Genomic DNA, 16,284 nt, shown 5'->3' with positions numbered 1-16,284 from the left:
AGTGCTTTCAGATCAGGAAGGTGATGAATATCGATGCCAGTCATTGGGGTCCACATCAATCTTTATTGGGGTGAATAATCTACTTATTATGATGATTGGAAATAGATTAAGTCCAGAAAATGGGCATTTGTGCTGTTTTTGCCATTTTTCCAAATATATAGATCCATAGTTAGTCTGGCTGAAAAAAGACAAAAGTCCATCCAGTTCAACCATTAAAAAACCAAAAACATTTAGATGGCAGCAGTTCAGCGGCTCAATGGAAGGTGTGATCCTCCTCTGAGCATTGAATGAACGATTCCTCTGCCGCCCAGGGGGCGTGGTCTGAACACCCTATAATATCACCACACACCCCAATGACAGCAGCTCACCCGTCATTTTGATTGACAAAGTCAAACGCTTCACTATGTATCCACGATCCAAAGGCTCCCGTCTACCAATTACAAACCCCACAAGGAGATCTCACAGATAAAGATCCGTTTGTTGACATCCAAAGAGAACCGAAGCCAATAGTCATATACCATCAGAGACTTTATTTCAAATGAACAAAATGGCGCTCACATAATCCGAACCTCAAAAGGCCGGCATGAGGGCAAACCGGACCATCCTGTCCCTCAGTATCCACCTGTGTACATGTGGTGACATCACGGGACCCACGTCATGTCGTCTCCTTGCCGCCTGTTATAACTCCTGAAAACCTGTGCCGCAACCGCATGCATTGCAGTTCAGTGGGTCACAATTGGCTGGTGGTACTGGACACTGAACGTGACAGAGGGTAGGGGGCAGTATTTGCATCATTGCCAGGGCATGTACACCCCGCCTGCTGCCTTCGCTCTCCTTGGACCCCGCGTTCACTATATTCACTCTGTTGCAGCCAGCACTGAAATCCAAGGCATTGGGTTGTGATGGACGCTAAGGGGAGCGGTAAAGTCATGAGGCTACTAGACCAGAGTGCTGCCATATTGGAGTAGGTCACATGCCCTGACGCACCAGGTATGGTCGCCGGCTGCAGGAGTGGCGTGTGATCATGTGAGTATGACCGTACAAAGGCGCTGTCACTGTCCCGACATTGGCAATCATATCTATAGATATTGTATATCAGATCTTGTCTGCCCTTTGCCATGATTAGAATCACTGCAGTTCCCGGGACGCCATGACGGTGCAGAACAACGAGCTGCGTCCCCATGGCGGAGGGATGTGTGTGCGGAATATTGGGCCATAATCCTGTCTGTCTTCCAGGCTGCCTAGTGACAGGGCTGTCCATGAATAGCAGGAACTGCAGCAACATCTTGCAGAGAAGCCGCCACTTGTGTGACCGGCACAGAGTGATTCTACAGGCGGAGGAGCGATATAAATCCGAATGGAGGAAATCACTGAGCAGCACCAGAATCTGCACCCCTCAGAACAGTAAGATCCATTTTATATTTCACCTAATGCACTGTCATGTCTTCATCGGAGTTCTACATCTGAAGTTCTAGATTCTCTTTGAGGAAGAATTCATTCATAGAGATGTTCCTCTGGGCAGAGCTGACTTCTCCCAATCCCAGTGAAGTCTCCAGCAGTCACTGTAGTCTTGTCATCCTGGAATGGCCGGTCATGTTACCAGCTGCACCCAACTACCTAACAAATGTGAAGTGTATGGAACACGAGAACATAAAACGTCGTTATGGAAGACAGTGGGACTGTAAATACCCCTCCAGTGGTGAAATCTGCACACGGCACATTTATTAGGGTTCGATCAACGCATTTCAGGGATGGCCCACTTCCTCAGGACCTTAGATCTCAGATATACGAACAATAATCAGTGGAATGATATCACAAAATGGTTTTATATTATTCTAGTGATTATTTTACCGAGATCTGAGGTCCTGGGAAGTCGGTCATCCTGCGAAACGCGTCGACTTACATAAAGATCTCTGAGGACCTCAGTGCTACAGCTCCTCCACTATTACACATGGAAGACAAGCAGTACAACCAACGTCCCTTCTTATCAATGTTTTTAATTAAAAAAATGTCTTTTAAATGATTGGAATGAAGTTATGTAAAAAGAATGTTAATAAATGTGTTGTGCAGATTTGACCACTGGAGGGGTATTTAAAGTTCCACTTTTTTGTTTTTCCTACTACAATGATTTGATGTGGATGACACCCTCCAATGGCATAACCCACAAGTAGCATCACCTCCCTAGACACCTACTGTGTGTTTTCAGTCCTTAGATGCGGTGGCTACATGTGTAATTGTTCATGTTTTATTTGCCTTTGTTTTTACCATCCAGCAAAACGACGCCCCTCAGTTTCCTTGTGCATAAAGGTTCCAAGCCTCATGGTAGTCCCCTTCGAGGCAGTTCCTTTTGCCAAGTTTCACTCCAGACCTCTTCAATCCAACATGCTCAATATGTGCAACAAGAAAACCCAATCCTTGGATCGTCCAATGCTGATGTCCAGGGAAAGATCTCCCTGCATAGTGGATCTCCGGCCCTGCCCTGGAATTGGGAAAGTAATTCCTTCACATGCCTTGGAATGTGGTAATGATGCCAGATTTACACGCTGGGATGGAGTTTACAATTTCCTGACTTTCTGGGAGACACGGTCTCTGCAGGAGTCACAAGTCCACATCCACATTCTGGAACTGAGAGCCAGCAGATTGTCTCTACAGCATTGGACCTCCTTTCTTCAAGATCACCCAGTCGGTATAATCAGACAATGCCACAGAAGCAGCTGGCATAAATCAGCAAGGGGGCACCAGAAATCGAGCTACCCTGAGAGAAACAAGTCTGATTCTGTCCTGGGCGAAAACTTACATTCCAGCTTTGTCAGCAGTCCACATCCCTAAAGTGGACAATTGGCAAGTGGACTTCCTAAGCCACCAATGCTTAGACCTGGGGAAGATGTGTCTGCATCCTCGAGGTACGTCAGAATCTCTGTCAGAAGTTGGGAAAACCAGATGTGGACATCCTTTGCTCCAGGTTCCACAACAACCTGAACAAGTTCATGGCCAAGACCAGGGATCCTCTGGCCTTTGCAGTAGACATTGTGGTGGTTCCTTGTACAGAATTCCATCGGGGGTTTTGCCTTCCCTGCAATAATGAGCCTCACTGTCTGCAGTGCAAAATAGAGCAGGAAAGGGTCCCGGTGATTCTCCTCACACTAGATTTGCCCAAGAGAAGGTGGCACACAGACCTATTCAGACATCTGGCAGATGAGCCTTGGTCTCTTGCAAACAGAGCAGACATACTGGCCCAAAGCCACTAGCCACTGTTCCATCCTACTTCTCAGTCGCTGACTTTAACTGCATGGCTATTGAACCCCAAATCCTAAAGGATATCTCTGCTTCAGTTACTCGCACCTTACTCTAAGCAAGAAGATCCAACTCCCGCAAGATTTACCATTGCACATGGAAGGTCCATAGAATACTCTATTACTCGTATTTTGGCCTTTGTTCAGTCTGGTCTTGACCAGCGTATGGTCCTGAGTGCCCGCAAGGGAAAGGTTCATGTGTTATCTGTCCTCTTCCACAAACCTCTTGCCTTGCATCACTTAATCAAGACCTTTCCTTTCTGGAGTTGTTCATATCAATCCCCAAATTCAGCCTTCTGTGTCACCTTTGGATCTCAGTCTGGTACTCTGCTCCTCAGAAGCCCCCCTTTGAACACATTAAGAGACGTTCCTTTGGAGGACCTTACATGTAAGGTTGTCTTCCTGTTTGCCACAATGTCTCGCACCTCTTGTGAAGAGCCATTTCCACAAGGACAAGGTGCTTTGAGACCAATACCTTCCATTTTACCAAAGGCCCATCCTTCTGACCTGCTAAAAAACATGACAAACTCCCTGTTTGGATGTGGTTAGGGCTGTCAGGGTCTACTTGGCCACAGCCTTTATTCAAATATTGATCCCTTTATGTTCTTCCTGGAGGTCCTGGTAGAGGACATCCTGCTCCCCCATTGCCAGGTGGAGTCAATGACTTCTCTCCAGGGACTATGCCCTCTAATAAAACAGTTTCTCCCTTCCTCATCAGAGTTCATTCCACCAGGCCTGTTGGTATGTTGTGGACTTTCCAACATCAAGTATCTGTATCCCTGATTTGCAAGGCTGCCACGTGGTCCTCTATTCACACCTTTTCCGAGCTACTGCTGCAAAACCTCTAGTATCTGACACACTTCAGGGTTTGTTGGATACCTGGTCCCCTGCTGAGCAATTGGATTCAGTTTGCTGGCCACTATATCACTATTGTATCCTATAGCGGTGTAGGGGCCGTGGGGTGGAGCCATAGAAGGCAGAGGGTGGCCAGGCTTCTGACACTCCAGGAAGTGTCAGATGCTGATGGGTCTTTAACAATGGTAGGCAGCAGGACTAGTAAATGTCTCCGTGGCATGCATAGTTAAAGCAGTCTGACCCCATCCCCAGTGAGACTCTTGGGTGCATATTTGGATGTCTAAAGCCCTAGTGGGGGATGGTGGGCCCTTCCAGTCATCATAAGAACTGCAGCTTGTTGAGAATTGTTGGTGCAGCTCCGCTAATTCCTCAGTCTTCCCAGCGAGGCTCATGGACACGGGTGGATGGAGAATACTTATGTCTATGCTGGATCTTGTTGTCGGAGGCTGACAGAAACGTGTGATGAGTGCATGTAATGGGGAATAAATGACCAGGGTCCCTCCTGGGTGGAGGCCTAGGGACCCATAAATGGGAAAAGTAAGGGGCTCCGTAGCCAATATAGAGGAAACCGGTGTATGTAGCATCATCATGACCTATATTGGCATCCCAAGGATTACAACGAATTATAAATATACTCATCTTAGTAACAATAGTAACAATCATAAATACAAATCAAATCCTCTCTCCTCACATTATTCATGGAAGGCGGAGCTCCCCATATCTACTACACAATCCAGAGTGATAACCAACCAGGGAGTTCCACCATCCTTGTCCTCTACATGTTTTGTGGTTTCCCGCATCTTCAGGAGGATGTGAAGACCAGGAACAATTCTTATCTAAATGTGAACATGAAAGATTATCGGACTCATGTGTTGTATATCCTTAGATTCATATTTGTCATTCTTTCATTTGTACACTTACTAAAGACGCGTTTCTGTGTCATGGATGGTGTCCCGAATGCATTGTCATCCCTGGGCGGGGGGTGGAAGCGTACAAATGGGAGAGGATATCTGTACGCTGAACCAATATATACACATACAGAGGCGAGGGGGTGGATTCACTAAAGGCAAATAGACAGTGCAGCTGCTCCAGAGCTTAATAAACGAGCAGAAGCTCTGCTGACTTCCATCATCCAATCATTTGCAAGCAAAAGTGCTTTTTTCCCGTTTTCCTTGCATGTGATTGGATATTCATTGCAGAGAATCTTTATCTCATTTGGAGAAATTGCACCTTGTATGGAGCACAGTCTATTTGCCTTTAGTAAATCTGTGCTTCTACAGGACTTTGCTGATGTACTTCAATCATCTGCAGTCTTCCCCCAGATCCTGCCGCAGCGTGCGTTGTCACAGCGGGGAGGAAGTGAAGGTCCGGCAATAAGTTGTCAGGACTTCATGTAAATATATACCTGTCGGTATAAATCATTGCGGGCAGTTACCATGGTGACTGATGCCTGGCAGAAGGAAGTGCAGCCAAATACATCCCATTCAACACAAGAAGTAAAACGCATAATATTTCAGGCATTTATCATCACCTTGTCTTCCTGACGCTGATCAGAAGGACCCCCTGATGTGTGAGTGGAGGGGCTACAAAGCCGTTATCAGACGTCGCACTACAACACGCTATTGACAAATACAACATTTAATACGGAAACACAGTAACCCATAGCAACCAAGCCGTATTCTCCTCACTAATTGAAATTGAATTGGTTGCTGTGGCCAGAAAACCCCAAAATTGAACATCATTTGTGTATGTGGCCACATAGATCAGCCAACGTTACAAGGCCAATCCACCCAAAAGTCCCATTGTGGTCATTGGTGGAACCTCGAGCGTGGATTCATCTCCTGACTTCTATGTGTTGGGTATTCCAACAATAAGATCTCCAGCTGTGTTCTCCTCCACCTAGGAGCTGTATGTTCCCACCCACCATTGTGGGGTCCAGCACCTCCAGGGAGGATGAACATGACAACATCTGTCTGTACAATGAAATGCTGGCAGACTGGGAGGTCCTCATACTGACCACAAAGGGTGTGAAGAACCCGGAACTCCGCCCAGACATCTCACCAAAGGGATATAGGAAGCTGTCCACTGGCTTTAATGTATACAAAACCCTTTCAGATGGCATAGGAAGGGTTAAAGCCCCTGCCGGGGTATTTGTGCTGTCTGTGTACCAGTGGAGAAATTTCCCATCACTTCCTGTCCCAGAACTCTTCCCCTTTAGACAGTTGCCCCGGATCGGCTGTCCCCATTGGACGCTTTCTTCTCCCCTCTTGTTCTAGGGACAGCTCTGAACGTTGGATTTCCCCCCACTTTTCTCTGTAACTCACCAGGACAAACAAAGGGGCAAACCTTCCCAATGGGGGAAAACGTGACCCTTCCCCACTCAATCCAAAACCAAAAAAAAAAAGGTTTTGCCCGGAGATACACTTTAACTTCTCCAACGGAGACATTAATTGATATTAAAGGCAATTTTGTAAAAATAACAAACATGTACTTACCGGCTTTGCAATGGTTTTGCACACAGCAGCCCGGATCCCCCTCTTCTTGGGTCCCCCACCGGCTCTGCCGGCCCCTTTTCTCCTGCCAAGTGCCCTCAGAGCAAGATGCTGGCTACGGGGGCACCCAAGCAGGCTTGCTCTTAAACCGCTGCTTTGTGTATCCATTCACACACACAGCCGTGGCTCGGCCCTGACCCCTCTCTCTCCTCATTGGCTCACTGGCTGTGATTGCCAATGGCTCCTGCTGCTGTCTCAGCCAGTGTGGAGGGAGAGTCCCCAGAGAGCTGAGGCTCTCATGCGCATCGCTGGATTGTGATGGGGCTCAGGTAAGTATTGGGGGGGGGGGGGGGTTTACCTTCATACATAGATTGTGATGAGCACTATCATGATCCAGCGACGTGCACAAGAGCCTTGGCTCTCCCAAGTCTTTCCCTTCTCATTGGCTTGCTATGGGGGCAGAAGGGAGGGACCTGAGGAGAGGATCCCGGCTGCTACAGAACAGGTAAGTATGGCAGGTTTGTCATTTTTGAACAAAATAAAAAACATCTTCCTTTAATATCACTCTAAGGCGAGAGATTCACACCTCTGAGCGCAGCTTTGTACGTTTCCAGTGCGTTGATGCCCTTTACATCAAGGCAATCAGCCTCGACACGCAAAAACACCTACCTGCATTTACTTGGGGCCAACCCAATGAGCATTCATGTGTGTTGTGATTCCCTGTAGTGTGGATACAATTCTGTGTATTGCGCACATGCGTTGGGGTCCAGTATAATAACATGCAGTTTGTATGATGCAGGAATGTCGCTGACACCAATCAGAACAGGAAGACAAGAGGCCGGGCAATCTCGCCAAAAAGAGCGTCTCCCACATGGTGAGTATTGTAGATGGCGGGTGGGAGGATTAGAAACCACCTACAATAAGGTATTACACCACCAAACTCAATCTACATAGAAACCGAGTTGTGGGGGCAGGGAGTCACGTGATTGTATGTGTGTGCCCTTCAGAGTAAATTGTTGGCACTTTAGAAATGGCTGTGATAAATCAATGGTGATAAATAAAGCCCGGGGGGTAGGAGGGCTCAACACTTCTGTCAGGATTATTTGCCATCTTTGTCTCCGTTGGAGAACTTTCCCATCGCTTCCTGTCTGGTGGGGAGACTTCCCATCACTTCCTGTCTGGTGGGGAGCTTTCCCACCACTTCCTGTCTGGTGGGGAGACTTCCCATCATCTCCTGTCTGGTGGGGAGCTTTCCCATCACTTCCTGTCTGATGGGGAGACTTCCCATCGCTTCCTGTCTGGTGGGGAGCTTTCCCATCATCCATCTGGTGGGGATCTTTGCTATCACTTCCTGTCTGGTGGGGAGCTTTCCCATCACTTCCTGTCTGGTGGGGAGCTTTGCTATCACTTCCTGTCTGGTGGGGAGGTTTCCCATCACCTCCTGTCTGGTGGGGAGGTTTCTCATCACCTCCTGTCTGGTGGGGAGCTTTCTCATCACCTCCTGTCTGGTGGGGAGCTTTCCCACCACTTCCTGTCTGGTGGGGAGGTTTCCCATCACTTCCTGTCTGGTGGGGAGCTTTCCCATCACTTCCTGTCTGGTGGGGAGCTTTCCTATCACTTCCTGTCTGGTGATGGGGTGTCACAGGACAGGAAGTAATGGGAAATGGTTTTAATGTGGCTACAGAAAGACAAATAAAATCCTTTTGTTAGTAGAGTGGGGAAGGACTTTCTTTTCTGTGTCTCTCATTCCTAGGGAGATCTATTTCACCTGAAGTTGCAGGGACAAGACACAAGGGCGGCGTCCTCACGGGGATTGTAAACGCTCCTTTGTAAAAAATAACAAACAGGTTTATACTTTCCAGCTCTACAAAGGAATTACACACAGGGGCCCTGATCCTCCTCTTCTTGGGTCCCCCACCAGCGCTCCTGGCTCCTCCTCTTCTTGGGTCCCCCACCAGCGCTCCTGGCTCCTCCTCTTCTTGGGTCCCCCACCAGCGCTCCTGGCTCCTCCTCTTCTTGGGTCTCCCACCAGCGCTCCTGGCTCCTTCTCTTCTTGGGTCCCCCACCTGTGCTTCTTGGCTCCTCCTCTTCTTGGGTCTCCCACCAGCGCTCCTGGCTCCTCCTCTTCTTGGGTCCCCCGCCTGTGCTTCTGTCTCCTCCTCTTCTTGGGTCCCCCACCAGCACTCCTGGCTCCTCCTCTTCTTGTGTCCCCCGCCAGCGTTCCTGGCTCCTGCTCTTCTTGGGTCCCCCACCAGCGTTCCTGGCTCCTCCTCTTCTTGGGTCTCCCACCAGTGCTCCTGGCTCCTCCTCTTCTTGGGTCCCCCGCCTGTGCTTCTGGCTCCTCCTCTTCTTCGGTCCCCCACCAGCGCTCCTGGCTCCTCCTCTTCTTGTGTCCCCCGCCAGCGTTCCTGGCTCCTGCTCTTCTTGGGTCCCCCACCAGCGCTCCTGGCTCCTCCTCTTCTTGGGTCTCCCACCAGTGCTCCTGGCTCCTCCTCTTCTTGTGTCCCCCGCCTGTGCTTCTGGCTCCTCCTCTTCTTGGGTCTCCCACCAGCGCTTCTGGCTCCTCCTCTTCTTGGGTCTCCTACCAGTGCTCCTGGCTCCTCCTCTTCTTGGGTCCCCCGCCTGTGCTTCTGGCTCCTCCTCTTCTTGGGTCTCCCACCAGCACTCCTGGCTCCTCCTCTTCTTGGGTCCCCCACCAGCGCTCCTGGCTCCTCCTCTTCTTGGGTCCCCCACCAGCGCTCCTGGCTCCTCCTCTTCTTGGGTCCCCCACCAGCGCTCCTGGCTCCTCCTCTTCTTGGTGTGTCATCATAGGAAGCTGCTTTCTATTGTAGCACACACTGCAGGCTCGATCCTGAGCTGCGCTGCCTGTGTCCATAGACACAGATAGTACAGCTCAGATTGGCTCCACCCCCCATTCCCTTGTCACAGGATCTGACTGACAGCAGCAGGAGCCAATGGCTCCCACTGCCTCAGCTGTGTAAAGTGAGAGGGAGAGCCGCTGTAGACGGGCACAGCACTGGATCATATGAGGACTCGGGTAAGTACCAGGAGGGGTTGATACTAATAATGATTTTCCTTATTGCAAGGAATGCATTCAAGTGTTTGTAACCCTCAGACATGAGATATGAACAAAGCACATCCCTCTATAGTGTGTCCTTGTCTCAGTCCAGAGCACTGAGTGTCATTTCTGTCTGCTGCCTCCTTCCTCTGCTACCAGCATGAGTCACTTTTGACAAGTTTTCCTGACACCAAGAGAAAAAATGGTGACGGGGAAGGAGCTCCAGCGCACAACCTGAGATTGACAGCCTCAGCTCTGTTCTGTGTGCTATGTGAAAAGGGGGGTGTGTCCCTTCCCTCCAATCAGCTTTCAGAGCTCTGCAGAGTGTAACTTCAGCTTTTCAGAGCTGAGAGATTCTGTGTAAATTCTGCACATTGAATGGATGTAGGGGAGAGATGGCTGCAGATAAACAGGAACAACTTATGTAGGAGGATTTGTTTCCTCTCTGTATCACCTGAGGCATTGCCGGGAGTTGGGCTTCAATGCTGTTATTGGCAGGAAAATGAATTGAGATACAAAATGTGTCGTCTTTGTCCTCCCGAAGGATAACGTCCAGCTTGTGTGTTCCAGGCATCGCGCTGACCCCTATAAGAAGACTGCCAGAGGACGCGGCCAATCCGGAGGCTTTCCCGCACAGTTAGTATTGCGTTGATATTCTTAGGTGGGCGGTACAAATGTAAATCCTAAATGTCACCTGATGGTCCCCAACATGTCAATGGTCCCCAACACGAAATCGTCTCCTAGCCCCCCACCTACCCAAACCCTTCGAATGGAACTGAACTATAAAGCATCCGATGGGCCGTGGTGTGGGAAATGTTCATTGTGCCTCACATGCTCTGAGATGTGCCTTTTGGGTGGAATTCCTCCTGAAATATGATGTACTTCCTGCTACTTCAGGGTGCCTAGGCTCTCCTGTGGCTGCGGCCTCTTCGCACACTGTGACACCGGAGCGCTCGGGGGGACCTGAGAAGCCGGATAGGTGATGTAAGGTGATATCATCGGGTCCCTGTCATGACGGGAACGTCTGGCCAATGCTACCCTCATGAGATTGGGGAATCTGGAAAGACGCAAACAAAGCAAAGGGCGCATTACCATCTCTATATTCTCCTACTCCTAATAGGAGGACATGCAAACTCCAGGCAGGTGGTGCCGTGGCTGGGATTCGAACCAGCGACCCGAGTACTGCCAGGCGGGAGTGCTGACCTCTTACATTGCTGTTTACTCAGACAAGCCAAGGCAGAAGACAGAAGACGTCACATTCAGGGTCCTCACATGTAACCAACTGCCACTGATGTGTATTGAGGGACAGGCCCTGAGGAAGAGGGATATCCCAGGAAACGTGTCAGTGGCAGTTGGTTACATGTGAGGACCCTGAATGTGACGTCTTCTGTGTGCTGGTTTTGTAGGTTTCTGCCTTGGCTTGTCTGGGTAAGCACTCATTGGTCAGAGCTCGGGTCCACACTGACGCCGGGTGCAATTCTCAGCGTTCCGCATCAGAATCGCACCCCATTCATGCGAACCGCTGCGGGGGTGTATGTTAAGTGAACAACGCCCCAAAAGCGGTCTGTAAAATATGGTGCGATGTGCAGAATCGGATCCCAGAGCTGTGAATATCCATGCGATCCGATTCTAGTGGGGACCCAAAAAAGGGTTCTGCGTGTTTTTGGTGTAAAATGTACGTCTCTGATCGCATCGTACACAAATCACGTGATCTGCAGGGAATGCGGGGCGGTTCCTGTGCAAATCACATGTTATACCGCACCGCATGTATGTGAACCCGGGCTGCATGTAATAGATGAGGATGGTTCTGCGCCCTTTCTTTGTCAGAACTGTATATCTGCAGGGTGAGGTGTGAGGCTCCGCTGCCTCTGACTGCTGATTCCAGAAGATTCCAGCGAGGTTCAGTGATGTCACTACTGTGCGCCTCACTGTTCTCCTTGCTGAAGGTTCTGACATAAGGAAGCAAAGCCCCGCCTCTACCAATATGGCCGCCTCTACACAGAGCAAGGCATGGGAATCTAGTAATTGGAGAAAGATCAATTGAAGAGGACCTCAGGTGATACTGATGGCTGGTCGTCTCACTGACTGTCTTTGTAGAACAGCTTCCAGCGATCAGTTCTTCCTCACCACCAAACCCCAAAGTACACCCCCCCCATTCTTCAGGTAACAGACTGATTCCATCTACCAGGATCCGCCTCCACTGATTCCATCTATCAGGATCCGCCTCCACTGATTCCATCTACCAGGATCCGCCTCCACTGATTCCATCTATCAGGATCCGCCTCCACTGATTCCATCTACCAGGATCCGCCTCCACTGATTCCGTCTACCAGGATCCTCCTCCACTGATTCCGTCTACCAGGATCCGCCTCCACTGATTCCATCTACCAGGATCCTCCACTGATTCCGTCTACCAGGATCCGCCTCCACTGATTTCATCTACCAGGATCCGCCTCCACTGATTCCATCTACCAGGATCCTCCTCCACTGATTCCGTCTACCAGGATCCGCCTCCACTGATTCCATCTACCAGGATCCGCCTCCACTGATTCCGTCTACCAGGATTCGCCCTCCACTGATTCCATCTACCAGGATCCTCCACTGATTCCGTCTACCAGGATCCGCCTCCACTGATTTCATCTACCAGGATCCGCCTCCACTGATTCCGTCTACCAGGATCCTCCTCCACTGATTCCGTCTACCAGGATCCGCCTCCACTGATTCCATCTACCAGGGTCCGCCTCCACTGATTCCGTCTACCAGGATCCGCCTCCACTGATTCCGTCTACCAGGATCCGCCTCCACTGATTCCATCTACCAGGATCCGCCTCCACTGATTCCATCTACCAGGATCCGCCTCCACTGATTCCATCTACCAGGATCCTCCTCCACTGATTCCATCTATCAGGATCCGCCTCCACTGATTCCATCTACCAGGATCCGCCTCCACTGATTCCATCTACCAGGATCCGCCTCCACTGATTCCGTCTACCAGGATCCGCCTCCACTGATTCCGTCTACCAGGATCCGCCTCCACTGATTCCGTCTACCAGGATCCTCCTCCACTGATTCCGTCTACCAGGATCCTCCTCCACTGATTCCGTCTACCAGGATCCGCCTCCACTGATTCCGTCTACCAGGATCCGCCTCCACTGATTTCGTCTACCAGGATCCTCCTCCACTGATTCCGTCTACCAGGATCCGCCTCCACTGATTCCGTCTACCAAGAACAGCCTCCACTGATTCCATCTACCAGGATCCGCCTCCACTGATTCCATCTATCAGGATCCGCCTCCACTGATTCCATCTACCAGGATCCGCCTCCACTGATTCCGTCTACCAGGATCCGCCTCCACTGATTCCGTCTATCAGGATCCGCCTCCACTGATTCCGTCTACCAGGATCCGCTTCCACTGATTCCGTCTACCAGGATCCGCCTCCACTGATTCCATCTATCAGGATCCGCCCTCCACTGATTCCATCTACCAGGATCCGCCTCCACTGATTCCGTCTACCAGGATCCGCCTCCACTGATTCCGTCTATCAGGATCCGCCTCCACTGATTCCATCTACCAGGATCCGCCCTCCACTCATTCCATCTACCAGGATCCTCCTCCACTGATTCCCTCTACCAGGATCCGCCTCCACTGATTCCATCTATCAGGATCCGCCTCCACTGATTCCGTCTATCAGGATCCGCCCTCCACTGATTCCGTCTACCAGGATCCGCCTCCACTGATTCCGTCTACCAGGATCCACCTCCACTGATTCCGTCTACCAGGATCCGCCTCCACTGATTCCGTCTACCAGGATCCTCCTCCACTATTTCCGTCTACCAGGATCCGCCCTCCACTGATTCCGTCTACCAGGATCCGCCGTCCACTGATTCCATCTAGCAGGATCCGCCTCCACTGATTCCGTCTACCAGGATCCGCCTCCACTGATTCCATCTACCAGGATCCGCCTCCACTGATTCCATCTACCAGGATCCGCCTCCACTGATTCCGTCTACCAGGATCCGCCTCCACTGATTTCATCTACCAGGATCCGCCTCCACTGATTTCATCTACCAGGATCCGCCTCCACTGATTCAGTCTACCAGGATCCGCCTCCACTGATTCCGTCTACCAGGATCCGCCCTCCACTGATTCCATCTACCAGGATCCTCCTCCACTATTTCCGTCTACCAGGATCCGCCCTCCACTGATTCCGTCTACCAGGATCCGCCGTCCACTGATTCCATCTAGCAGGATCCGCCTCCACTGATTCCGTCTACCAGGATCCGCCTCCACTGATTCCATCTACCAGGATCCGCCTCCACTGATTCCATCTACCAGGATCCGCCTCCACTGATTCCGTCTACCAGGATCCGCCTCCACTGATTTCATCTACCAGGATCCGCCTCCACTGATTTCATCTACCAGGATCCGCCTCCACTGATTCAGTCTACCAGGATCCGCCTCCACTGATTCCGTCTACCAGGATCCGCCCTCCACTGATTCCATCTACCAGGATCCGCCTCCACTGATTCCGTCTACCAGGATCCGCCCTCCACTGATTTCATCTACCAGGATCCGCCTCCACTGATTCCATCTAGCAGGATCCACCTCCACTGATTCAGTCTACCAGGATCCGCCTCCACTGATTCCATCTAGCAGGATCCACCTCCACTGATTCAGTCTACCAGGATCCGCCTCCACCAGCGATCACCTTTATATAAGGACAGTCATGGGCGGGACAATTGTTTTAATTAATGTTGGGATTTGTGGAGCGATATATTGGATGGATAACATCAAATCTGTTATTTCCTCCATTCACCCCCCCTCCCCTTCTCCTCCCTTCCCCCTTCCCCTTCTCCTCCCTATATTGGATGGATAACATCAAATCTGTTATTTCCTCCATTCACCCCCCCTCCCCTTCTCCTCCCTTCCCCCTTCCCCTTCTCCTCCCTCCCCCCCCCCCTTCTCCTCCCTTCCCCTCCTCCCTTCCCCCTTCCCCTTCTCCCCCCTTCCCCTTCTCCTCCCTCCCCCCCCCTTCCCCTTCTCCTCCCTCCCCCCCCCCCCTTCTCCTCCCTTCCCCCTTCCCCTTCTCCTCCCCCCCCCCCTTCTCCTCCCTTCCCCCTTCCCCTTCTCCTCCCCCCCCCCCTTCTCCTCCCTTCCCCCTTCCCCTTCTCCTCCCCCCCCCCTTCTCCTCCCTTCCCCCTTCTCCCTTCCCCCTTCCCCTTCTCCTCCCCCCCCCCTTCTCCTCCCTTCCCCCTTCCCCTTCTCCTCCCCCCCCCCCTTCTCCTCCCTTCCCCCTTCTCCCTTCCCCCGAGGTGCGATCATTCTAGAAGTTACTTTCTCCGCAGTCGATGTGACTGTAGATACTCAGCAGGAATGATGAGGCCATTGGCTGTAAGGATGCCAGGATTGCGGTCGATCGCCGCGAGGAACGAATTGCTCTTCCTTTGTATTAATGGGACGGGTTTTTTTTTTCAGTAAGAAAATCGGATTTGAAGTTGGAGCGACGGAAAGGTTCACCTGGAGAAAAGCGGGAAATCCTGAATAATGAGCCGCCGACGGTTCAGGTACCGTGATCCAATTATCTTCAATATAGAACTTTATTGACAAGGATTACATAAAGCAGAGCCATGGGGGCGGGGTGGGGGCGGGGTTGGCAGGAGTCCTTCGCTGAGATAGTTTCTTTGGGGGGGAGGTTTGTGGCAGCAGAAGATTATAGTCCCTCTATGGGGGTCCCTCGTCATGAACGGTCCCCGCAATCTTCCTTCCATACTGACACCCCTAGTCTGGGCGGAGGAGAATTGGTGGATCCGACGCCCAGACTCAGCAGGTAGGAGCGGCAGGGGGAGGGGAATGACAAAGTCTGAAAGTGAAATAGATTGCAGCCAGCGGCTCCTTCGCTGTGCCGGCTGCGATTCGATGTGATGTGTTGTCAGAGATGCTATGGATTGCAGTTCGTTCTGCTCTCCTGTGACCCGATTTCTGAAGTCCGCTGATGTCACTCAGCCATTCCAGGCTCTGAAAGGATCCCGACCATATGATTGGAATCCACCAAGAACCCTGGACCGGCACCTGGCTCCGCCTCTCAGTGATCCACTGAGAGCCTACACCAGCTGGTCCCGCCCCCTCCACAGCCTGGAGATCCAGTGAGCTCTGGAGTGGCAGAGCAGAGCGCCGGAGACTGAGCGAGCACTGGAGACCGACAGAGAGCCGGAGACCAAGAAAGCGCCAGAGATTGACAGCGCCGGAGACTGAGCGAGCCGGAGACTGAGAGAGAGCCGGAGAGAAGCAGAGAGCCGGAGAATGACAGAGCACTTGGAGACCGACAGAGAGCCGGAGACTGACAAAGCGCCAGAGATCGACAGAGCGCCGGAGACTGTCAGAGAGCTGGAGACTGGCAGCAAGCAAAGACTGAGAGGCAGAGACTGAGAGAGAGCCGGAGACTGGCAGAGAGAAGCAGAGAGCCGTAGACTGACAGAGAGCCAGAGACTGAGAGCGAGCCGGAGACTGAGAGAGAGATGGAGACTGAGAGAGAGATGGAGACTGGCAGAGACTGAGAGAGAGATGGAGACTGGCAGAGACTGAGA

At 51.3% G+C, this 16,284-nt stretch overlaps 1 protein-coding gene across 1 annotated transcript in view; it reads left to right on the top strand.

Moving 5' to 3' along the window:
* The window catches only part of TERB1 (telomere repeat binding bouquet formation protein 1), a 41,200-nt gene extending 25,927 nt beyond the window's left edge, over window positions 1-15,273 (top strand). Inside the window, exons 8-11 of the mRNA XM_089667970.1 lie at window positions 1,237-1,404; window positions 7,440-7,514; window positions 10,269-10,334; window positions 15,176-15,273. Of these exons, the coding sequence (XP_089524096.1) occupies window positions 1,237-1,404; window positions 7,440-7,514; window positions 10,269-10,334; window positions 15,176-15,273 (407 nt within the window). The remainder of the gene's footprint in view (window positions 1-1,236; window positions 1,405-7,439; window positions 7,515-10,268; window positions 10,335-15,175) is intronic.
* Window positions 15,274-16,284: the final 1,011 nt, after the last annotated feature.

The sequence above is a fragment of the Staurois parvus genome, unplaced genomic scaffold (genome assembly GCF_062004578.1).
Source record: "Staurois parvus isolate SC_StPar_1 unplaced genomic scaffold, SC_StPar_1.0 ptg003716l, whole genome shotgun sequence".
Taxonomy (NCBI): domain Eukaryota; kingdom Metazoa; phylum Chordata; class Amphibia; order Anura; family Ranidae; genus Staurois; species Staurois parvus.
This window is presented reverse-complemented; position numbering and strand designations above follow the sequence as displayed.